Source organism: Zootoca vivipara, chromosome 6 (genome assembly GCF_965207765.1).
Source record: "Zootoca vivipara chromosome 6, rZooViv2.hap1.1, whole genome shotgun sequence".
Taxonomy (NCBI): Eukaryota; Metazoa; Chordata; class Lepidosauria; order Squamata; family Lacertidae; genus Zootoca; species Zootoca vivipara.
The window spans coordinates 80,897,569-80,922,310 of NC_142589.1; the positions used below are offsets into that span (position 1 = coordinate 80,897,569).

At 47.2% G+C, this 24,742-nt stretch overlaps 1 protein-coding gene and 1 long non-coding RNA gene across 3 annotated transcripts; one reads left to right on the plus strand and one right to left on the minus strand.

The window, feature by feature from the left end:
- Positions 1–2,789: 2,789 nt before the first annotated feature.
- LOC132592249 (amino acid transporter heavy chain SLC3A2-like) lies at positions 2,790–22,062 on the plus strand. The gene is made up of 9 exons (XM_060275247.2): positions 2,790–2,968; positions 9,686–10,036; positions 10,761–10,919; positions 12,424–12,494; positions 14,089–14,166; positions 15,524–15,582; positions 17,347–17,521; positions 18,652–18,780; positions 20,900–22,062. The coding sequence occupies exons 2-9, from the start codon at positions 9,709–9,711 to the stop codon at positions 21,248–21,250; spliced, it is 1,350 nt and encodes a 449-aa protein (XP_060131230.1). The 5' UTR covers positions 2,790–2,968; positions 9,686–9,708; the 3' UTR covers positions 21,251–22,062.
- On the minus strand, positions 16,067–24,722 carry LOC148685488 (uncharacterized). Of its 2 annotated transcripts, none has more exons than XR_015950726.1 (2): positions 23,378–24,722; positions 16,067–18,021 (listed from the first exon to the last, which is right to left on the minus strand). It is a non-coding gene; the product is annotated as an uncharacterized LOC148685488 (long non-coding RNA). The 2 variants fall into 2 exon arrangements; XR_015950725.1 differs by having other exon boundaries at positions 23,191–24,722.
- Between the last annotated feature and the right edge of the window lie 20 nt (positions 24,723–24,742).

Genomic DNA, 24,742 nt, shown 5'->3' on the forward strand with positions numbered 1-24,742 from the left:
AAGGAAATTAGCAATGATTGCTGGAGTCGTCATTTGCCAAACGGATGAATGCAATAATAATAATTACGGGTTTTATAAAGAGCGAAATTGAAAGAGACATAAGCAGCCTCAGAACAGAAAACCGTCAGCTGTCACTGGAGGCTGATTTTCATCAAGTCAGAGCATGGCTCTGTCAAGGTCAGGTTTTTCCACCCTGTAGACCTGACTCTGACTGGCAGCAGCCCTCCAGGGTTTTGGGGAGGAAACTTTATCGGCCCAATCCGGAGATGTTGCCAGTGGGGATTGATTCTAGCACCATCTGCATGCAAGGGAGATGCACTTCCTCTGAGCCACAGCCCTATCTCATATTTTAAAAATGTGGAACAAACTCTGGGTGATAGAATTGTAGAGTTGGAAGCGACACCCAAGGGTCATCTAGTCCAACCCCCTGCAATGCAGGAATCACAGCTAAAGAATCTCTGACAGATATCCACCCAATCTCTGGTTCAAAAACTCCAGTGGAGTCCACCATTTCCTGAGGGCCACTGCCAAACAGCTCTTACCATCAGAAACATCTTGCTAATGTTTAGTTGGAATCTCCTTGTCGTTTGAATCCATTGACTCGGGCCCTCCCCTACAGAACAGTAATAATAATAATAATAATAATAATAATAATAATAATAATTTATTTATACTCCGCCCATCTGGCTGGGTCTCCCCAGCCACTCTGGGCGGCTTCCAACAGAATATTAAAATACAATAATCTATTAAATATTAAAAGCTTCCCTAAACAGGGCTGCCTTCAGATGTCTCTTAAAAGTCTGGTAGTTGTTTTTCTCTTTGACCTCTGGTGGGAGGGCGTTCTACAGGGCGGGTGCCACTACCAAGAAGGCCCTCTGCCTGGTTCCCTGTAACTTGGCTTCTCGCAGCGAGGGAACCAGAAAACAAGCTTGCTCCATCTTCCATGTGACAACCCTTAAGATATTTGAAGATGGCTATCCTATCTCCTCTCAGCCTCCTCTTTTCCAGGTGAAACATACCCAGGTCCTTCAACCGTTCCTCACCAGGCTTGGTTTCCAGACCCTTGAGTGTGTGTACCGTGTTTCCCCTTTTTTAAGGCGTAGCCATAAAGTAAGCCATGGCAGGATTTTTAAACATTTGCTAAACATAAGACATACCCCGAAAATAAGACATACCTCCATGCCATGTGGAGAGAGACCGCCGAGCGCCCCAACCAGCCAGTGGGACTCAGAACGCTGGCTGCAGCAGCAGCAGGAGGAGGCCTGCCGGCTCGGTGCCTGGAGCCAGCTGCTGCTGCAGCGACGAGCGCACAGAGCACCCGAGCCAGCGGTCTTGCCCCCGCCTGGCCCGACCGAGGAGACCTGCCTCCCCGCCTCCCAGAACCAGTGGCTGCAGCATGGAGCGCGTCGAGCGCTCCGCAGGACCGAGCGCTTGGAGTGCTCTGTCGGGCCAGGCGGAGCGCCTGAGCCAGCGGCCTCCGCCTGGCCGGACCGAGGAGACCTGCCTCCCCACCGCCCAGATCCGGCGGCTGCAGCGTGGAGCGCATTGAGCACTCCGCAAGACCGAGCGCTTGGAGCGCTCTGTCGGGCCGGGCGGAGCGCCTGAACCAACGGCCTCCGCCTGGCCGGCCGAGGAGACCTCCCTCCCCACCGCCCAGATCCGGCAGCTGCAGCATGGAGCGCGTCGAGCGCCTCGCAGGACCAAGCGCTTGGAGCGCTCTGTCGGGCCGGGCGGAGCGCCTGAGCCAGCGGCCTCCGCCTGGCCCGGCCGTGGAGACCTGCCTCCCCACCGCCCAGATCCGGCGGCTGCAGCGTGGAGCGCATTGAGTGCTCCGCAAGACCGAGCGCTTGGAGCGCTCTGTCGGCCGGGCAGAGCGCCCGAGCCAGTGGTCTCCGCCTGGCCCTGCCGAGGAGACCTGCCTCCCCGCCGCCCAGAACCGGCACAGCGCCAAGCGCTTGGAGCGCCCTGCCGGGCCGGGTGGACCACCTAAGCCAGTTTTTCTTCTTCTTTTTTCTTCCCTTTTTGTAATGTACAGAAATGCAAACTATAGCTTATCATCATCATTAATTAATGTACAGAAATGTAATGTACAGAAATGCAAACTATATCTTATCATCATCAGGTAATTTAAAAAAAGGCCCCCCCACCGAAAATAAGACACCCTGTGTTTTTTTGAGAAAAAAAAGTTGTAAGACGGTGTCTTAAAAAAGGGGAAACACGGTATGTGCGTCAGAAAGCCTTGATGCCTCTGTGAAACCCACCAAGCGGGACATGAAAGATTAACAGCCCTCCTTGCCCCCCCCCCCAGCATCTGACATTCAAATATATACTGCCGCTAAAAGCGGGTGCTCATTTTGCTACTGTGTCTCCCTCAACCGTTCCTCAAATGACTGGTTTCAATACGTCTGCTCGCAGCATGACTTAAATGAATATCATCCGATAGTTGGAGGCGATTTAGACCCAAAAGAATCAGAATTCTGGCACCTAATTAAAAACCTTCTCCCAGAAATTGCAGCCAGCACGGTCTTTTGGCTTATTTCCACATGTTACAAACTGGCAAGCCCTCTCCTCCTCTTCTTCTGGCTTTTGATCTTTGGACCAAGCGGGTCATCAAAGAGAGGACTGCTCCCTGCTGGCCACCTGACCACCCAAAAAAGAGCGTCAAGAGCTGGAAAGGAACAAGGTGAGGCCGTTCCCTCCTGCTTGCTCAGCTGACGAAATATTGCCACCCCCCTCCTAACAGCTCACAAGGACTTGGGAGCTCCCAGCCAGCCCCCACCCTTCCAGGACATTGGATGCAAGAGATATGGGGAGAGGCTTCCCCCCACTACTGCCTTCTTACCAGCCCGCCAGAGTCCGGGAAGGAAGGAGGACGAACAGAGAGACTCTCTTTTGTCCAGGCCGGCATTCAGCATCCCCTCCCCGCTCTCTTTCCTTGCCCTCCTTTGCAAGAAGAGAACACAACACGGTAAGAGCCTGGAGGACCATTTAATTGCAATATTTGGCAAAGCGTCCAGCGTTTCCCAAAATGTGATTGTCTCTGTATAACCGTCACAACGACCCTGTAAGGTAGGCCTCGTTTATAATTCCCCCGCTTTGCAGCTTGTGGGAAGGCACAGAGAGTGGGGGTTCAGTGGGGTGGAGGGCAGTGTGCCCCGGCCACCCAGCGAATCCCCAGCTCATGTTTAGCGGCTTCATCCTGAACTGCAGGCAGTCTCTTGGGGCTTCTTTCTCGCACCACCCCCTTTTTTTCTTGGGGAAAAATGATGCGAGGGATGATGTGTAAATCTGTCCATTTGGGTTTCTCCTTTCCCAATCTTAAATTCCACGCTGCATGTTTCCAAATCGGTTCAAGGATTTTATTTTAAGGCCTCCCGACAATTCGTCAGCATTTTCGTGCAAAGTTCTCCTGATACACACATTTTCGTATGCAATCGTATGCCTAATAAACACAATTATTGCAAAGCAGTTTCCCTTAATGCAATGCGTTCCTGTGTGCTATTTGCACGGACAAATGCATTTCCATGCACAATTCAGGTCCTGGTATACAGTATGTAATTTTGTACATGAGACTTGGCTGAAGAACCACGTTGAAAAATTAAGAGAAGGGTGAATTGTGATGGGTGGTTTAGCCTTGGTTAGTGATTTTTTTCCAGACAGGGTGAATTGCACAGGTCCACCCTTAATGCAAACTGATTTTAATTTTGCCCCCTTCGTTGCTGGATGCAAATACTGGAAATGACCACATTCCCCCTGTATATGAAACACCTTGTTCCATAGAGAGCCAGGGCCTGGGTTCAAATCCTCAATCAGCCACGAAGCTCCCTCTGCCTCTCTGCCTCACCTACTTCCACAGGGCTGTTGTGGGGGTTAAATGAGGAGGGGGAGAACCAGGAATGCCACTTTTAGTTCCTTGGAGAAAAACTTGGGATATAGATGCAATAAATTTCATCAATAGCCTGCTGTATCCATTGTGACACAAGCATTTTTCAGACCAGCCATCATTGCTCAGCAGAGCTCCAAAATGAGGAACAGATTGCAAGAAAAGTACATACTAGGATGTGTTAGAATTCAGGCACTTTGTTTTCAGCAAAAACACACTTGACCGTACAGCAGGGTGGATAAAAATAAATGATTTTTTAAAAATCTAAAAAAAATAAAATCTGATTTTTAAAATTTAAATTGGATTTCTTTTATTTACCAGTAAATTCGATTTTTAAAATAAAATGCTTTTGGAGGAAAAATCTTTCTAAAAATAGTTTTCTACTTAAGTTACATTATATTCCTAAGGCTATTCCTCAGGAAATAAGGATTTGTTTTAAGTTTTTCATGTGTGCTAAAACTCAGTCTAAGGTTTTGTTTTAAAAATAATAATAATCGTTTAACTACATCAGTTAACAAACATGATTACATATGCTATAATGTTATTGTTTTACTTGAATAAATTGTTTAAATTGTTATTAAGGAAATGATTATTTTTCTCCTTCCAATCAAGTACAGCAGAAAAGTTGTCCAAATATAAACAGTTAACTTATTAAACCTCACAATAATTTCATAATTATCTGTCCATGTATTTCTAATAGTATAACCAAATCAGTAACTTTTGATATAACTGTAAAAACTACTCTGAAAATTTATTATTCCAAAAATGAAACCTTCATCTGGTTGTAAATATTAAGATTATACCAGCAAGAATGATTCTTTCTGTAAAAAAAAAAATATTTAAATCAAGTCTTACTAAGACTTGATTTAAATCATTTTTTTAACAGAAAGACGTGCTGTACAGTATTCTTATACAACCCACTGCACAATATCTTGCTCAGAAATACCAACAGAATGTTAGGTGCCATATTGTAATCGATTATAGTATGTTAGATTTCATATTGTACACACATATTGCAAAAAAAAACCCCAAACCCTCCAGTTTTGGGGTTGGGTGCCTAGCTGGAGCAGGACTGTTGCTTAACTGTCTTGAATTGTACAACCTGAATTCGCAGGTATGTGACTGAATCCTGCCCCCCAAACAGCGACTTTCTGGAAGCGCTCTTACTTCTGTGTAAAAGTGCATAGGACTGGGAGGGGAGAGGTTTATCATGACTCCCTCTCAGCAAAGCCCGGAGGAATGTATCAGGCCGGTGGCAGATCTTTTCTTGTAACACAGATATGGAAGGAGAGGCGTTGTCTCTCTGCATAGCAGCACGAAGCCATGGCCTGGGCTGATTCTGAAACTGCTCTGCAATGCTGGCCACTGCTCTCAGAACATAGTCCAATAACGCAGTTGTCGAAGCACACCCTACAAATAAGCGGCAGGATCATCAACTGACTCTTTATTAATGTTCAGGATAGGAGTTGGAAGATTCAGGTCAGAGAAAAGGAAGGATTTCTTCATGGAATGCACAACAAAACTGCGGAACTCACTGCCACAGGAGGCAGCGAAGGCCATCAACCTAGATGGCTTTAATGTTTAATAGACATTTAATTAAACATTAAACAATTGTATTTTAATATTCTGTTGAAAGCCACCCAGAGTGGCTGGGGAAACCCAGCCAGATGGGCAGGGTATAAATAATGTATTATTATTATTATTATTATTTATTTATTTATTTATTAAAGAGGGTTGGACAAATTCATGGAGGAGGAGAGGACTATTGGTGGCTACTAACGCTTCTGAATACCAGCTGCTGGAAACCGTAGGAGAGGAGAGTACTGGTATGCTCAGGTCCTGCCTCCGAGTTTCCCATAATGGGTATCTGGTTGGCCATTGTGAGAACAGGACGCTGAACTAGTTGGGCCACTGGCCTGATCTAGCAGCCAAGCTCTTCATAGGTCCTTATGGAGCCTCCAGCTCCAGAGGCAGTCTATCCAGATTCCTAGGCTCTTTGGGGTATTTGGCCACTGCGAGAACAGGATGCTGGACTGGATGGGCCACTGGGCTGATGTGGCAGGGTTTTCTAATGTTCTCACATTAATTGCAGATTCAGGTAGGTAGCTGTGTTGGTCTGATGCAGTCGGGGGGGGGGGGCGGAATTGAAAAATTGTTCGGTAGCACCTTAGAGACCAACTAAGTTTGTTCTGGGTATAAGCTTCCGTGTGCATGCATACTTCAGATACACTGAAACAGAAGTCACCAGACCCTTATATATAGTGGGAGGGTGGGGTTTTTCTCAGAAGGGTAGCAGGAGTTACAGATCTGGTATGATCTGAAGAAGTGTGCATGCACACGAAAGCTCATACCAATGACAAACTTAGTTGGTCTCTGAGGTGCTACTGGAAGGAATTTTTGTATTTTGTTTCAAGGTGGAAGGTGTGCAGAGGAGGGTGGCCAAGAAGATCAGGGGCCTGGGAACCAAGCCTTATGAAGAGCAGTTTGAGGAGCTGGGATGTTTAGCCCAGAAAAGAGGATACTGAGAGGAGATATTCAAATTCCTGAAGGGCTGACACATGGGTCATTCAAATTCCTGAAGGGCTGAACAAGCTCATTTTCTGCTGCTCCAGAGCATAGGACCTGAACCGAGAGATTCTAATTTCAAGAAAGGAGATCCCGATTAAATGTTACGGCAGATCTCCTGAAGGTAATTCCAGAGCCATCTTAAAGATAGGTGCCAGGGGTGTGGGGCACCTGGGCGCCGGGCTCTCAGGGGCGCCAGGCTGAGAGTCCGGGGCCCGAGACTTGGAGTCCGGCGAAGAGCCCGCCGTGAGTTTTCTTTTCCTGAGCAGAGATAAGCGTGGTGTCAGCTCCCTAAAAAAAGGTTGACAACTCTGGGGAACCTTTCCTTAAAATAGCTCAAAAACTTTGGGGTCCCCCCCCTTAAAAAAGGTCGACAACTCTGGGCAACCGGGAGGGATCTTTGTACCCCGGCACCACATATGTTTAAGACGGCCCTGGGTAATGCGACAGTGGAACAGACTCCCTTGGGAGGTGGTGGACTTGCTTTCACTGGAGGTTTCTAAGCAGAGGTTGGATTGCCATCTGTCATGGATGCTTTAGTTGAGATTCCTGCATTGCAGGGGTTTTGACTAGATGACCCTTGGGTCCCTGCTGTGCTTCTATGATCCTTCCTGGAAGGAAGCACGGCTGCGCCTTATCAACTGCATCATGCTAAGGAACGGATCTGAGCCGAGAGATAGCTGGAGGTATCATAACTGGAACAAGGGTGAGGGAGGCCTTGGAGCCGGGCTCCTCTCGTGGATTTCTTCACAAAGGCAGACATGGAGCAAAGACAGGCGTGTGCGACTTTGGAATGCCGCCTTGATTTTCCCGAAGATTATTAACAGCTGAATTCCTGCTACCTCCGCCTCTTCCCTGAGACAGGGCAGGATTGCCACATAGTCCTTCACAAGTTCTTCTCAACAAGCATTTTGCAAGACGCCTTTTCGCAACACCCACCTTCACGGGGGCACAAGGAATGGCATTATTATTGAGATATGTGGGGAGCCTTCAGAGTTCGGGTGCGGCAGTTCCCCATTCATATATCTATATCTGTATCTATATCTAATTAAATTTTCTCTTTTACAATTTAGAATATTCATTTAGACAACCTTACAATATCAATGCGGGACCCAGGTGGCGCTGTGGGTTAATGCACAGAGTCTAGGGCTAGCCGATCAGAAGGTCGGCGGTTCGAATCCCTGCAACGGGGTGAGCTCCTGTTGCTCGGTCCCAGCTCCTGCCAACCTAGCAGTTCGAAAGCACATCAAAGTGCAAGTAGATAAATAGGGACCGCTTCGGCGGGAAGGTAAACGGCGTTTCCGTGTGCTGCTCTGGTTCGCCAGAAGCGGCTTTGTCATGCTGGCCACATGACCCGGAAGCTGTCTGCGGACAAACGCCGGCTCCCTCGGCCTATAGAGCGAGATGAGCGCCGCAACCCCAGAGTCGGACACGACTGGACCTGATGGTCAGGGGCCCCTTTACCTTTACAATATCAATGACTTCCCTTCTTCTCTTTCCATGGTTCATTTTGCACAGCATAAATCCCTGCATATTTTATATAAACTAAACCATTCAGTTTTCTATTATTGCTTCCATCAAAACTTATTTACACTGTTGAATTTATCTTAGTGCTGCCAACGTTTTCAAGTGTACACAATTTTCCCTCGCGTATTCAATACAGTATACATTTTTCCAATCTTCTTTAAACAAATGTTCTTCTTGTTCTCTTATTTTGTAAGTTAGATCCGCAAGCTGCACATATTCCATTAGTTTAAGTTGCCATTCTTCTTTAGTTGGGGCTTTGATTGGGTCATTCTGCTGGGTCTTTGTGGGCAGGTGAATTCTATGATCCCACGATTCATCTCTGTCAGAATTAGGATGGATAAAAAGCAATGTTTTTTTAAAAAATAATTAAAAAATAATAATATCAGTTTTTTATATTTAAATTGGATTTTTAAAATAAAATGCTTTTGGAGGAATAATCTTTCTAAATATAGTTTTCTCTTTAAGTTACATTATAGTCCAAAGGCTATTCTTCAGGAATAGTTTACAAACCTATTCTTCAACACCAACTTCGTTGGACTGGTCATATTGTGCGGATGCCTGATGATCGTCTTGCAAAGCAACTACTCTACTCCGAACTTAAGAATGGAAAGCGTAATGCTGGTGGTCAACAAAAGAGGTGTAAGGCAAATCTAAAAAAATGTAGTATAAACACTGACAACTGGGAAACACTGGCCTGCGAATGCTTCAAATGGAGAACAGCCTGACCAAAGGTGTCATGGGCTTTGAAGACACTCGAACTCAGGACACAAGGGAGAAATGTGCTAAGAGGAAGGCACACTTGGCAAATCCACACCGTGATCAACTCTCTCCCGGAAACCAATGTCCCCACTGTGGAAGGACGTGTGGATCCAGAATTTGCCTCCACAGTCACCTACAGACTCATTGTTAAAATGGTGTTTATGGAAGACAATCTTACTCGGCTACGAGGGATCGCCAAAGAAGAAGAATCAGAATCAGGAAATAAGAATTCGTTTTAAGTTTTTCATGTGTGCTAAAACTCAGTCTAAGTTTTTGTTTTTTAAAAATTGTGTAACCACATCAGTTAACAAACATGGATACGTATGCTAAAATGTTATGGTTTTCGTTGAATAAATTGTTTAAATTGTTATTAAGGAAATGATTTATTTTCTCCTTCCTATAAAGTACAGCAGAAAAGTTGTCCAAATATAAACAATGATTTCATAATTACCTGTCTTTGTATTTCTAATAGTATAACCAAATCAGCAATTTTTGATATAACTGTAAAAACTACTCTGAAAATTTATTACTCCAAAAACGAAACCTTCATGGTTGTAAATATGAAGATGATACCAGCAAGAATGAGTCTTTCTGTAAAAAAAATGATGGACTAGTGATTGAAATTGTGATTGAAATCGATTGGATTTACCCGTATAATCCAGCGTATAAAACGACTGGGCGTATAAGACGACCCCCAACTTTTCCAGTTAAAATATAGAGTTTGGGATATGCTCACCGTATAAGAAATACGACCCGGAGTATAAGACGACCCCCGACTTTTGAGAAGATTTTCCTGGGTTAAAAAGTAGTCTTATATGCAGGAATATACAGTAAATCAAATCCACCCTGGTCTGAATCAAACCCACCCACCCCCCAAATACTGCGCCGACTTGTGTTATCCCCACTTCAAAATGCTCCCCTCTTTCCAACTCTGTCTTTGACCCCCTGCAGCTCTGTGAGCAAAGGAGTAGAGGATGGGTAAAGCAGAAGACGTGGTCATCACCTCCCAGGTGCCCAGCGAGAGCATCCCCTTGCTGGGCCACACCCTGCCCAGCCCCACCTACCTGACCCAGGAGGAGGTGGTGCAGCAAGCGGAGTCTGCCCCCTGGCCGGGCGTCCGCAAGGCCCTGCTCTGCCTCCTGGGGGCGCTGTTCGCCTGCCTGCTCGCCCTGGCCGTCCTCCTGATGGTCACAATGCCACGGCCACGGCCACCCTTGGTCTGGTGGCAGAAAGCGTCCTTCTACCACCTGCCACCTGCCTCCTTCCCGGATTCCGACGGCGATGGGCAAGGAGACTTGGAAGGTAAGGGGTCAGGAGGGTTGTGGTTTTTTATTTTTAAAAATTGCATTTTCAAAAACAAGGAACGGAGAGCATACCTTACCCCCTCCCCTCCCCCTGTCCCACTTAAAACTTTGCACCAAATGCAGCATGTATACATATACCATATGACTTCCCTTCCGCCCCTTTCCTGGTTCCTTTGCTTTTCTGCTACTCCGCGTAATCCACATCTTTTTAATCATCCAATTTGTTACCTATTAAATACTCTATTTCAGCTCTGCTGGATTTACTCGAGACCTGCTATATTTTGTCTATATTGGTTCTTAAAATATTCAATAAACGTTGTCCATTCCGCCTTATATTCCTTATCTTTGTTTTCTCTTACCCTGTTCGTCAGACCAGTATAAATTCATTCTATATGGTTTCCCAATATTCCTTATTTATAGGACCACATTACACTTCCAAAATAGACCTTTTCCTTCTTATTTTTAAGACATTTTCACCAATCTGGTGGGTGTTAAATACCATCTGTGGCCCATTTTCATCATGTTTTATTTTATTGCACAACATGCTGTGAAATTCATATTTATTTTCCACAACTTTCCCCATAATTCATAACCAATATAGGGACCCACATCCTGTGCCCACTTAATCATGCTCAATTAAAATTGGGGCAGGATGGGTGTTAGTGGGGTGGAGTCTAAGCAGCGGTAGTGACCCTGCCACTCCCCCCATCTTCTTCCTCAAGGTGTGAGACATCAGCTCGACCGGCTCCTAGCCTTATCCGTCCAGGCCTTGGTGCTGGGCCCCATCCTCAAGAGCGACCTTGCCAATCTGAGCAGGATCCTACCTGCCCATGGGTCTCAGGAACAGCTGGAAGCCCTGGTGGATGTCGGGAAGAAGGAAGGTATGATGGCGGGGGGGCTACAGTTCAGTGGCAAAGGTAAAGACCTAGATTCATAGCGTTGCTGCTGACCTTTAAACCTCTCAACGGCCTCGGACCAGTATACCTGAAGGAGCGTCTCCACCCTCATTGCTCAGCCCGGACACTGAGGTCCAGCTCCGAGGGCCTTCTGGTGGTTCCCTCCCTGTGAGAAGTGAGGTTACAGCATGGGTAGGCAAACTAAAGCCCGGGGGTTGGATCCGACCCAATGCCTCGCGGACGGTTCAGGAATCAGTGTGTTTTTACATGAGTAGAATGTGTCCTTTTATTTAAAATGCATCTCTGGGTTATTTGTGGGACATAGGAATTCGTCCCCCCCAAAAAAAATATAGTCTAGCCCCCCACAAGGCCTGAGGGACAGCGGACCGGCCCCCTGCTGAAAAAGTTTGCTGACCCCTGGGTTACAGGGAACCAGGCAGAGGACCTTCTCGGTGGTGGCGCCCACCCTATGGAAAGCCCTCCCATCAGATGTCAAGGAAATAAACAACTATCTGACTTTTAGAAGACATCTGAAGGCAGCCCTGTTCAGGGAAGTTTTTAATGTTTAATGCTGTATTGTGTTTTTTAATATTCAGTTGGGAGCCGGCCAGAGTGGCTGGGGAAACCCAGCCAGATGGGCAGGGTATAAATATTATTATTATTATTATTATTATTATTATTATTATTATTATTATTGAACTATAGTTAGAAGGGGACCCCCTTGGGTCATCCAGTCCAACCCCCTGCCATGCTGGAATCGCAGCTAGAGGAGGTGTCCACCTGACCTCTGCTTAAAAACCTCCACCGAAGGAGAGTCCTGGCTGAGACCCTGCAGGGCTGCTGCCAGTCAGAGCAGACTGTTCTGGTGGACCAAGGGGCCGTGATGCCACAGAAAGCAGCTGAGCTTCCGGTGCCCACAAACAGGGCCAGTTTCAAGGCAGGAAATGGCAGGTTGCAGTTATTCAAGTACAATCTTGCCCCACACTTGGACTGCAACTTCCAGGCTGCATCATCAGAAGTCCTAGCGTCCAGCTCAAGGGAAATAATAGCCCTGCTCTCTTCTGCCTTGGTCAGGCCGCACTTGGGGTCATGTGTCCACAATTCAAGAAGGATGTTGACAAGCTGGAAGGTGGGCAGAGGAGGGCGACCACATCTTGAAACTTCAGAGGAAGAGTTGAGGGTGTTGGGGGTGTTTAGGCAGGAGAAGAAAAGACGGAGAGGAGATATTATAGCCAGCTTCGAATATACGAAGGGATGTCACATGGAAGATGGAGCAAGCTTCATTCCTCCTCCTCCAGAGGAGAGGACTTGAACCAACAGATTCAAATGACAAGAAAGCAGATTCCAATGAAACATTTCTTAGGGTAAGAGCTGTTCGACATCAGCCTACTCCTTCATTGGAGATTTGTAAGCAGCGGTTGGGTGGCCACGATTCTATTATTTTTTGCCTTTTTCCCCATTCCAATGCCCCTCTCCTCCAACCACCCAGGACTCCGAATTTTGCTTGAACTCCCAGTCTGGGAAGAGGAGCTGGACAACCGGACAAACCACCACCTCAAGGTATGTTGTTCCTCCTCCTCCTCAAAGTCTGGCCATGTTTGCCCCATATTCAGCTGCCAGGACAGGAGACTGGTGATGTCGGTTTGCTGAAATTCTAAAATAAACTTCAAGCCTGGTTGGAATTCACAGACTTTGGCCCAGAAACCTTTCTCTGATCCCAGATGTGCAGAGGTTGGCTGGGGGGGGGGCGGTGTGTAAGAAGCTAAGAACAAGCCTGCAGGATCAGGCTAGTGACCCATCTGGTCCAGCACCCTGTTCTCACAGTGGTCAACCAGATCCTCATTATGGAAAACCTGCAGGCAGGATCTGATTGCAAGAGCCCTCTCCTCCCTTGCGGTTTCCAGCAACTCGGATTCAGAAGCATTGCTGCCTCCGACCGTGAAAGCAGAGCATAGCCGTCCTGTCTAGTAGCCATCCATAGCCCTCTCCTCCTCCATGACTTTGCTCAATCCTCTTTTAAAGCCATGCAGGTTGGTGGCCATCATTGCCTCCTGTGGCAGGGAGTTCCACAGATTAACTACGCTTGCTCCCCCCCCCCTCAAAGCTAAAAACTCCCCAATGATGCAACTTATCCCCCCTCAATCATTTTGGTGGCCCTTTTCTGAACCTTTTCCAACTATACGATGTCCTTTTTGAGGTGTTTCACGTAGCGGTTCGTCCAGTGCCGGATTTATGTAGAAGCTAAACAAGCTCTAGCTTAGGGCCCCACTCTCTTGGGGGCCCCAAAAAAATGCAAAGGAAAACAACAACCTGGATGTACATTTCCAAAATATAAAATAAAAAACAAATGAAATAACACCTACAAATAGCAACCGTGTTTGTGTGTTGTGTAGGCTCCTATGATGTAAGTCATGGGCCCCGCCTGCTAGCCTGCTCCCTAAAATATCACTGGTTTGCTCATTTCTATATACAGTGGTACCTTGGTTCTCAGACTTAATCCATTCTGGAAGTCCGTTCCAAAACCAAAGCGTTCCAAAACCAAGGTGTGCTTTCCCATAGAAAGTAATGCAAAACGGATTAATCCATTCCTGACTTTTAAAAACAACCCGTAAAACAGCAATTTAACATGAATTTTACTATCTTAATTGTATTTCAGTTCTACAATTACTTTGATAAAATACTGTACATATTTTGTAATGTTCAAATGGCTTTAGATACCTATGAGGTCCGTAAATTACCACATAGCATATCTTTTAACGAAAAAACAGAGACAATTTGTTGTTGACAAAGGACAGCTGGACATATAAAGGGCCCCATTACCTTCAGGAGCTTAGGGCCTCATCAAACCTAAATCTGGCCCTGGGTTCATCCTGTACATGCACAGAGACACCCTGTGCCCGAACCAGGGGCCATACCCTTCTCGAATCCGGCCCTTGCTCACAAGACGCAATATGTTGACATGCTCTTGGGCTGAGCCGTGACGGGTCCTGGCATGTTCACTTCCATGCAACGCAAGCAGGCACACGACACCTTAACTGAGAAGTCAGTCCCTCTGTCTCAAAGTGGGTCTTATTCCCAGCTGAGAGAGCCTGGGATTTCTGCAGCCAAATTCAGCTCCCCATCCCTGAGCTCCCACCTCCTTTTGACCCTGCAGGGAGCGTTCCAGTTCTGGCAGGCGCTGGGGATCCACGGATTCCTGGTGAGCAAGGATCCCGCCTGGCGTCTGGAGGCGGTAAGAGCGGCGCCACCCAGTGGCATTTTATTTACTTGTTTGAAATATTCATATACCGTACCACCCTTTCTTATTGAATCCCAGGACCGACACATTATAAAAAAAAACCTTAAATAAAGCACTTGGGGGAGTTTGTGGCTAAACAACAGGGCACCTGTGCTGTGTGCAGAAGCTGCCAAGTTCAAACCCCGCTGGCAGCAGGTAGGGCTAAACAACCCTGGCCTAAAATCCTGCAGAGATGCTGCCAGTCTGTGTAGACAATACCAAGCTAGATGGACAAACGGTCTGACTCTGTGTAAGACAGCTTGCTAGGCACCTGTGTTTCTACAAGAAGAAGAAGAAGAAGAAGAAGAAGAAGAAGAAGAAGAAGAAGAAGAAGAAGAAGAAGAAGAAGAAGAAGAAGAAGAAGAAGAAGAAGAGCCAGGTTTTAAGATCTGCCTGGATAAATAAATAATTCTTTAACTGATGCTGTGTAACACAAGCAAGGTTGGTGCCTTTCATACTTGCAAAGTCCCTCCTATTTGTTTGCAGTGGCAACTTCAGGGTTTATGTTGCGCTGAGAGGATACGGACCCCCAAAACCAGTTTTAATGGGAAATCTGCTTTACAGAGCAAGAAAAGAAAAAGAGAGGCAATTTACAAACGGAGTTTTAATATAGAAGCATTTTTAACTCCAGGCTCTGTACATACCAGAACCTAACAAGAAGCTTGGGCACCCTTTAACCCTCACCCCAGCTTCGTCGCATTTGGGGTGAGCATAAGAACAGAAGCCACTGGCCCATCTAGCCAACATGATGCCTCGATGGCAGGCACCCCCAAACTATTCCCATCATCCCCTACCACTGGTCCTGTTAGCTAAGGATGATGGGAGTTGTAGTCCCAAAACAGCTGGAGGGCCGAGTTTTTGTGTGCCTGCTCTATGGGAAGCCCGCAAGCAGGATCTGAGCTCAGAAGCAGCCTTCTTCCCTCCAGGGGTTTCCAGCAACTGGGATTCATAACCATTTCTGCCTCCAACTTTAGAGACAGAGCAGAGCCATCCTGGCTAGGAGCCATCCATAACTCTCTACTCCTCCATGAATTTGTCTTTATCCTCTTTTAAAGCCATCCAAGTTGGTGGCCGTCACTGCCTCTTGTAGCAACGAGTTCCGTAGTTCAACTACCTATGCGCTGGGTAAAGAAAATAATAATAAAACTTCTAAAATGCCCCCTTTGCAATGCACATTTGTAGGTACACCGAGGAATCTAAGGTGGGTTGTTCATTGGAACTGCAGCCGGGTGCCCGAGTTATTTTTTCCCAGGATTGATGAGCCCCAAATATGTGGGTGTGTGATACTGTCTTATGTGGGTCTTAATTGCAGGTGCTGGATGCCTGGAGTGAGCTGGGCGCTCAGACGAAGCCAGATCGGGGGCAGGAGAAGTAAGTGAGGGGGGTTAGTGGCCTATGGGGGTTCTCTGATCTTTTCAGTTTTCCTTTTGCCCCCAGACCCTCCTTAGTCCAGGGGCTGCGAGGACCTCTGGTGGCAGGACTGGGGAATGCAGGCAGTCCCAAGGCATTGGAGAATCTGAAGCTCGGGGTGGGGGTGGGGGTTGCCCTTTTATTGGGTTTTGTTATGCATCACCCCAATCTCTGAGTGGTAAGACATTCCAGTGCTTGGCCAGGGTTCAGTTTCATAGGAATGAAGATCAGCAGATAGTGTCGTGTCCTTAGGATATATTTACACAATATATAATACATAGCTGCCAAGTTTTCCCTTTTCTCGCGAGGAAGCCTATTCAGCATAAGGGAAAATCCCTGTAAAAAAGGGATAACTTGGCAGCTATGCATATATGCAACCCGGGCATAATACATCAACATTAGGCATACCCTCCAACATTTCTCTGATGAAAATAGGGACACCCTATTCCATAATAAGAATAATTTTATTATTTATACCCTGCCCATCTGACTGGGTTGTCCCAACCATTCTGGGCAGCTGCCAACATATATAAAAACATAGCAAAAACATCAAACCTTCCCCATACAGGGCTGCCTTCGGATGTCTTCTAAAGGTTGTATACTTATCTCCTTGGCTCGGGGGTCGGCTAACTCCAACATTTCTCCGGTGAAAATAGGGACGTCCCAAGGAAAAGTGGGACATTCCAGAATCAAATCAGAAACCAGATTGGCTTCTGTAAATCCAGGACTGTCCCTGGAAAATAGGGACACTTGGGGTGGGGGTCTGCATTAATTGCTTCTCCATTAGTTGCAGCTTTAGATAATAATAATATAATAAATGATTTATTATTTATACCCCGCCCATCCATGATGGATTTCTGTATCTTAATATTTTGTTGGAAGCTGCCCAGAGTGGCTGGGGGAACCCGGCCAGATGGGCGGGGTATAAATTATTATTATTATTATTATTATTATTATTATTATTATTATTATTATCTGGCTGGGTTTCCGGCACAGAGCTAGCAGGTCTCTGTGTCTCCAGCTTCCACCCAAGAGCCTGGAAGGTCCCTCACATATGGTAGTTGCAACCTAGCTCATTATTTTGTGATGCAGATGAGGACACTGCATCATGTGGGCCCGCCCAGCAGCCTCCTCCAATAGATTCCAACTAGTACTGGGCACAGGACTCCAAGGACTGGAGGGTACTCAGGGCATCATCTAGACTGACCCCCCAAATGCACTGCTGAATGCAGGGAGATTATACGATGTCCATCTTTTTTTTAGAATTCATTTGGATTGGTATCTAGGGAGGTCACAGGACATCACATTGTCGTCCTGCACTTTGCAATGCATGCATGTTCCAGCAGATCCATACAGGCTGCCTATTGCTCTCAGGTGGGATTCAAACGCATACCAGCAATTCAGGTTGTACGGTTACCGCCGATCTGGTGCTCTTGCGCAACAAACCCACTTCCCCCTTTAAAAAGAAAAGCAGGCTTTTCGCAACGAGGAAGCCATGGCGAAATGCACGGGGAAATGTTGTGTTATTGCCTGACATAACATCGTATAACCCCTCCGACGCAGGCACCATAAACAGGTCACCTGGAAGCAACCCCTGTCGTGTTCCTTACTGCAAAAAAAAAAAAGAAGTATTAAGTCGAAGCAGCATTTGAAATTTGCAATTCAGCACACACGCCCTGCAATACAGCGACCCGGTTAATTTCACATACTGTACATCTCTTTCAGGGTCCTGATTGTCCGGGATGAGAGCGAAAGATGCAACATTTCTTCCCGGGTGCCTGACAGCGTCATCCTCAGCTGCCGTCTGCTGGGAGCCAAGAGGAACCTGACTGTCCAAGGACTGGCGCAACGGGTGGAAGGGGCCTTGGGGCACCCTAGGGTGCCCTGGCCTGGCTGGATGGTGAGGAGGGACTTTGCTTGGGCTGCGTGAAACTTCTCTGGTGCAAGCTGCTTTTTTAATTATTATTTTTTAAAAAAATATTTGGTTTTTCAGATTTTTCCTATGTCCAACATACAACATAAAAACAAGATTACAAGGAATCTCTTGGACTTCCCTCCTCCCCTTTGTGGGCCCTCTTGTTAATCATTTCCTCCGGCATCTGTTATAATAATCCAAATCATTTATCTCTCTATCATATCCAATGTTCACCATTAAACTACAAGTGATATTCCAATCTTACTAATGATTTTTACGATGGTATTGAAGATAAGTTATAAATTTCCCCCATTCCTTATTAAAATTCTTCCGGTCATTTTAGCCATTTCAGCATAGTCCATCAACTTGATCTGCCATTCTTCCCTGGTAGGGACTTTATCTTCTTTACATCTCTGGGCCAATAACATCTGCGCAGCTGTGGTCACTTGGATAAATAGTCTTCTGCTCCCTTGGGATTTCAGCACCTGCAATTCCAAAAAGGAAGGCTTCTGGGTTTTATTTTTAAGAAAAGGTTATTTTAAACATTTTTTCTAACTCATTATATATCATTTCCCAAAATTCTTTTACTACCTTACATTTCCACCACATATGATAGAAGGTGCCTTCTTTTTCCTTACATTTCCAGCATACATTTGACTCTGTTTTATACATTTTTCCTAATTTACTAGGAGTTAAATACCAACGGCACATCATTGTCCTATAATTTTCTTTCAATGTTTAATATGCTGCAACTTTTAAATCCCAATTCCATAACTTCTCCCAAGCTGTAAGTTGTACAGTGGTACCTCGGTTTAAGTACACAATTGGTTCTGGAAGTCTGTACTTAACGTGAAGCGAACTTTCCCATTGAAAGTAATGGAAAGTGGATTAATCCGTTCCAAACGGGTCCGCGGAGTACTTAAAGTACTCAAACCGAAGCATACTTAAACCGAAGTATGACTGTATATTGTACAAGCTGCTTGTAATCTACAATTCTGTGAAAGGATTTATTGTGGTGAGAAGGCACCCAAAAAGAATCCCTTGTGCAAATAAATAAACATGTAAACGAGTCAAGGCCTTGGTTTGGTTTTTTGTTCTCTCTTTCTCTCTTGCAGGTGCCATGGGGACCCCCATTGAAGTCTGGCTTGGGGGAGATGTTGGGGGTGCTCCAGCTCACCCTCCCGGGAGTTCCGCTGTTGCAAGGCGGGGAAGGATCCCCTGTTCCATTGCAGAATGAGTCCACGGTAAGACACGGGCCATTGTCTCACACTTGGCGAAGGGCTGTAGCTCAGTGCTAAAGCACGTCCGCCAGGTTGAATTGCCGGAATTTATTTATTACATGTCTCAAACCTTCAGTGAGTTAGGGACTTCCCCTGCTTGTGAAGACAGGCTCCGGCAGATGGAGCAGCTGAAACCAAGAGGGGGTCCAACACAGAAGAAGGTGGTTTTTGCACAAGCTGTAAAGGGTGGGCGGGTGTGTGTGGGGGACTCCCTGGTTCTGAATGGGCCAGGTGCGCAACCTGGGAGTCATTCTGGACTCACAGCTGTCCATGGAGGTATAGGCCAATTCTGTGTCCAGGGCAGCTGTCTACCAGCTGTGTCTGATATGCAGGCTGAGACCCTACCTGCCCGCAGACTGTCTCACCAGAGTGGTTATCTCCCGCTTGGACTACTGCAATGTGCTCTACGCGGGGCTACCTTTGAATATGACCCGGAAATAAATCCTACGAATTGACTTTAAAGACTAGATATAAAGAAACTGCGAGATAAGAGCGGATTAGAAAACCTATTGAGGGGAGGGAGGGAAGTCAAACTCGGCGGAGTATTTTGTAATGAGTAATGAGAATTGTTAAAAGAGTGATGTATGTATTTTGAATGTTTGTTTGTTTGTTTTGTATATTGTTTTAAATGTGTTTAATTGGAAAATTTAATAAATAGTTATATAAAAAAAAATGAATATGACCCGGAAACTGCAATTAATCCACAATGTGGCAGCTAGACTGGTGATTGGGAGAGGCCACCGAGACCACATAACACTGGTCCTGAAACACTGGCTCCCAGTACGCTTCCGAGCACAAATCAAAGTGTTGGTGCTGACCTTTAAAGCCCAAAATGGCCTCAAAGGCCCAGTATACCTGAAGGAGTGTCTCCACCCCCATCGTTCTGCTCGGACACTGAGATCCAGCTCTGAGGGTCTTCTGGCAGTTCCCTCCCTGCGAGAAGTGATGTTACAGGGAACCAGACAGAGGGCCTTCTCGGTGGTGGTGCCCGCCCTGTGGAACTCCCTCCCGTCTGGTGTCAAGGAAATAAACAACTATCTGACTTTTAGAAGACATCTGAAGGCAGCCCTGTTCAGGGAAGTTTTTAATGTCTGATGTTTTATTGTATTTTATTATTTTGTTGGAAGCTGCCCAGAGTGGCTGGGGAAACCCAGCCGGATGGGCGGGGTATAAATAAATTATTATTATTATTATTATTATTATTATTATTATTATTATTATTATTATTATTATTATAGAGGGAAGTCAGGAGCTGATGAGGAAGGGAGCCCATTTAGGAGAAGGAAACTATGATCCTAAACTTCTGCTTGCTTTGCTTTCCTTTGGACCACATCAGCGAGGCTGAGAGGGGGGTTTGGGCAGCCCAGGACCTCCATCCACACTGCCCTGGCTTGCACCCCACCGAGGTCACTTTGCTTCTTCTAACCAATGCTGGAGGCAGCAGTGTCAAGTTACCAGTCCCCCTTCTCATTTAACAACAACCCTGTGAGGAATGCTAGGCTGAGAGGCAGTGGCTGGCCCAGTGTCACCCAGTGAACTTTATGGCTGACAGGGGCGGTGGGATTTGAACCCCGCTCTCTCCTCGTCCTAGTCTGACACTCTAACCACTACACCATGCTGGCTCTCAATCTTCCTGTAGGGCTTTGAGTGTGCCCTCTCTGAAACTCTGGAGATTTGCACTCACCACTTGGACTCCGCCCCAACCTACACAACCCTTAAGTACGCCCATACCTCCTGCCGCCCCCATGACCCTTAGCACCCCACCTTGGTGATCCCCCCTTTGGGAACCAATGCTCCAGCCCAAACTGAGCAACACGGACTTGTGGGATGATTGCACCGCTGACCCCCTATTCAAAGCGATGAGGACTAGAATCTTGTTGTGTGTGGTTTTTGAGGGAAAGTCCCTCGCACAGCTGCAGTGTATACGCTTCACACGCAAACAGCCCCGTGTTCGATCCTCAGCCACTGCAGGTAGGCCTGGACCATTGCCTGAAACGATGGATAGCTGCTGCCAGTCAGTGTAGACAGTAGGGAGCTAGATAGGCCAATGGTCTGAGGCTGTTTTCTGTGTCCTCTCAATTAGGAAGGAAGCTCTGACCGGCTTCTGCTGGAGAACCTGCACTGCTCTCTCCTGACCCTGCGTGCCAGCTCCTTCGCTCTACACGGCGTCGATTACATCCCTCTGCCCCTTGCTGGCCACTCCGAGGACGTCTTCGCCTTTCTCCGCCCCGGATCCTGCTCTGCAATCCTGGTGGTCTTGAACCTTGGGCCATGGCCCCTCCAGCTCAGCCTGAGCCAGCTCAACTTCCTCGTTCCTGCCAAGGTGCTGTTCAGCACCCACCCTGAGCCTCAGCAGGAGAGCAACGTGGACCGTGTGAGACTGGCGCCACACCAAGCGGTCCTCCTCCAAGTGCCCAGAGGACGCGGGCAGTGATTGGCTGCCACGGAATCCGGTCCACACAGCTGGCAGCCAATGGGACGCAAAAGGAACTCTTATTGGCCGCTCAGCTGCCCTGCTATCGACAAAGGGAAGAGATGCCCTATCCCAGTGGTCTTCAACCCCCGGGCCACGGACCGGTACCGGTCCGTGGATCAATTGGTACCGGGTCGCCCAAGAAACATTTAAATACAATTAAATTAAAATTATTAAATCAAAACAATCTAAATAAAATATAAACAATCAATGTCCCCCCCTCAGCGGGCCGCGGTAAAATTATCAAACGCCGACTGGTCCGCGGCGATAAAAAGGTTGGGGAGCACTGCCCTATCCCATTGGATATTGTAACTGATGCGTATCAATACACTTATAAAGCAGTTTGGTGAGACTCGCCTGTGAGACCACTTTAATCAACCATGGCTTCCCCAAAATTATTCTGGGAAGTGTAGGGTGCTGAGAAGTGTTAGGAGACACCCCCCCATTCCCTTCACAGAACTACAATTCACAGAATGGTTTTAAGGATCAATCCCTCTTCCCAGGAAACTCTGGGAATTGTAGCTCTGCGAGGGGAATAGGGGTCTACGGAGGACTTTCGGCACTCTTAACAAGCTACAGTTCCCAGAAATTTGGGGGGCAAGAATCTATGACTGTTTAAAGTGGCATCATAGCGTTCTTTAAATGTATAGTATGACTGTGACCTAAGAATGATGGGATGCCATCCTCCCCCCCATCTTTTGGCCACATCCATGTGGGCTAAAAAAATACCTGCTACTGTGCATTCAAATTAAATAAAGGAAATCTCCCAGGTGTCTGCTTAGTTGGAGGCCTTGACTGTTGAAAAGGGTTATCCTAGATTCTTTACATGTAGGCTGCTAACAGGGTCCAGCATAAAGGATTACCACAAACCAGATACCGGTAAATGTCTCATGCTATGAGGTCAGAGATAGAGGCTTCCTCGTGTGTGTGTGTGTGTGTGTGTGTGTGTGTGTGTGTGTGTGTGTGTGTGTGTGTGTTTTACAACCATGCAAAAAACAAGGGGGATTATGGGATTCCAGACCAATTCAGGCTCCAAATTTCACACACCCCTAGATACAGAGTGGGGAAAGTGGTTGGTTTTGCAGCTGGCACACAGAGGGGCAGAGCCAAGATAATTGTAGCCAAGCAGCCAACCCTCTCCAAACGCCAACTCCCTTGGCCGACAGTGTCTTCCCTCCCACAAGACAAACAGGGGAGGGAGACCAGCCGGAGTCTTTCTGCACAGGGCTTCATCTGTGCCCTATCAATCTGCATTCAGTCATAAGGTCACTGGGGACCAGCTAGAGAGGGGGTGCCTCTGAGTATACACAGAGTAACCACAGCCAGTTCCCCACATTCCCATGAGCAGAGAGCGGATCAGAAATCTCCTCTTCTGGGGTGGTTGAAGCCTCGGGAATTGTTTCATTTGACAAGCTCTCTCCTTCAATGGAGCTTTTTAAGCCGAGGTTGGATGGCCATCGGGCAGGGATTCTTTAGCTGCGATTCCTGCATTGCGGGGGGGGGTTGGACTAGATGACCATTGGGACCCATTCTAATGTTACGATTCTAGGATTCAGTTTGCGGGGCAGTAGTCCAAGCGGGAGATAACCAGAGCATGCACCACTCTGGCGAGACAGTTTGTGGGCAGGGAGGGAGGGTCTCAGCCTGCATACCAGATGGAGCTGGTAGACAGCTGCCCTGGATGCAGAATCGACCTGAGCCTGCATGGACAGCTGTGAGTCCAAAATGACTCCCAGGCTGCGCACCTGGTCCTTTTGGGGCACAGTTGCCCCATTCAGGACCAGGGAGTCCTCTACACCCACCCACCCACCCCTGTCCCCAAAACAGTACTTCTGTCTTGATAGGATTCCACCTCAATCTGTTAGCTGCCGCCCATCCTCCAACCGCCTCCAGGCACTCACACAGGACCTTCACCGCCTTCAAGGGTAGCCCCACGTAGAATACATTGCAGTAGTCCAGCCGAGACGTTGCCAGGGCCTGCACCACCATGGCCAAGTCATCCCTGCCAATGAACAGCCACTGAGGAGCCCTGTGCCTCCGATGATGGTGACAAATCTAAGGATGCCCCTAAGTGGGCAAAAAACCTACCAAGAAGAGGGCAACCTGCCACTCTCTGTCCCTCTCACAATGGCTTCTGTCCATCCAGAATGTAGCTTTTACTTAACAGTTTTGCCTGGGGCTGGCTGAGGCTGGTGGGAGTTGTGGTCCAAACCATCTCAGGGGCACCTGGTTGGGCAATGCAGATGCAGCGCACACATTCATACGTGGGCCCCTGATCCTGCCTGTTGTGAACTGCCCTGTGTTCTTTGGATGAAGGGCAGTAGACAAATCTAATAAATAATAAGAATGATACACATAGTTTAGAAGCATAACATGAAAGCTTACTGTGTAGTCATAGCGGCTATATGTATGGGTGTAACTGACCTACCCACTTGATAATAAAGCTGTTTTAAGCAAGGCGCTTGCTCTATTAAATTTAATGTCTTGTCGCTGCTGGTTCTATGACTGTAATAAAATGATTGACTGCCTTGTAGTTGGTCATTATACTTTGCAAACTGGTTAGAGGTCTATTAAATTGGTACACACACCTCAGCCTTCCCTATCTTCAACATGGTAGACAAATAATACTGTTCTACCTGACAAGGCTGTTGTATGTAACAATACAATGTATGCAAAAAGATTTCAGCACTCTGAGGTGCTATTGAGCTTGGACTCCTGTGCCTCCTAAAAACATGGGAGGTTTTTAAACCCAGGTTTGGATGGCCAAGGCTGTGACCGCCATCTGTTGGGGATTATTTTAGCTATGATTCCTGCATTATTGCAGGGGGTTGGACTGGATGGCCCTTGGGGGACCCCTGCCAGCTGTACAGCACTATATCCCCAGATCTGCAGGTTCACAGATCTTCTCCATCAGTGAAGGGGAAACCTGTGTCCCTCCAGATCATCATATAATCAAAGAATTGGAAGGGACCCCAAGGCTCATCTAGTCCAACCCTCTGCAATGAAGAAATATGCAAGTGGATCGAATCCGCAACCCTGGCATCATCAGCACCATGCTCTAACCAATGGAGCAAATATAGGGTTGCGGTAAAACGCCACACCCCACCCCAAACCTCCTCGCTATCCATGCGGCGGGCACCACATTGCCCTCCTCCGTATAAACTACAGGTGGGGCCCACCTGAGAGTCGGCATCCAAAAATAAAAATAAATAATGAAATAGAAAGCCCCAATCGGGCGCGCGATTTCGTCTTCCCACCGCTCCCCCCCCTCCGATCGCCCTTTTAAGGCGCCCTCTCCGCCGCGCCCCTTTTAAGACGGGCCGGAGCGGTGCATTGTGGAAACGGCGCGAGGGGGGGGTGGCGGAGTGGAATTTCGGAATGAAATGTAGCAAAGGGGGAGGCGGGAAAAGAGAGAGAGAGAGGGAAGAAGAAGAAAGGGGCGGGGGCGGGGCA

Excerpts from the sequence above, each read along its gene's own strand:
- LOC132592249 (XM_060275247.2), top strand. The coding sequence starts at position 9,709 with ATGGGTAAAGCAGAAGACGTGGTCATCACCTCCCAGGTGCCCAGCGAG. Across the intron at positions 10,037-10,760 it reads TGGGCAAGGAGACTTGGAAG|GTGTGAGACATCAGCTCGAC; the intron begins GTAAGGGGTCAG and ends TTCTTCCTCAAG. Across the intron at positions 15,583-17,346 it reads CCAGATCGGGGGCAGGAGAA|GGTCCTGATTGTCCGGGATG; the intron begins GTAAGTGAGGGG and ends CATCTCTTTCAG.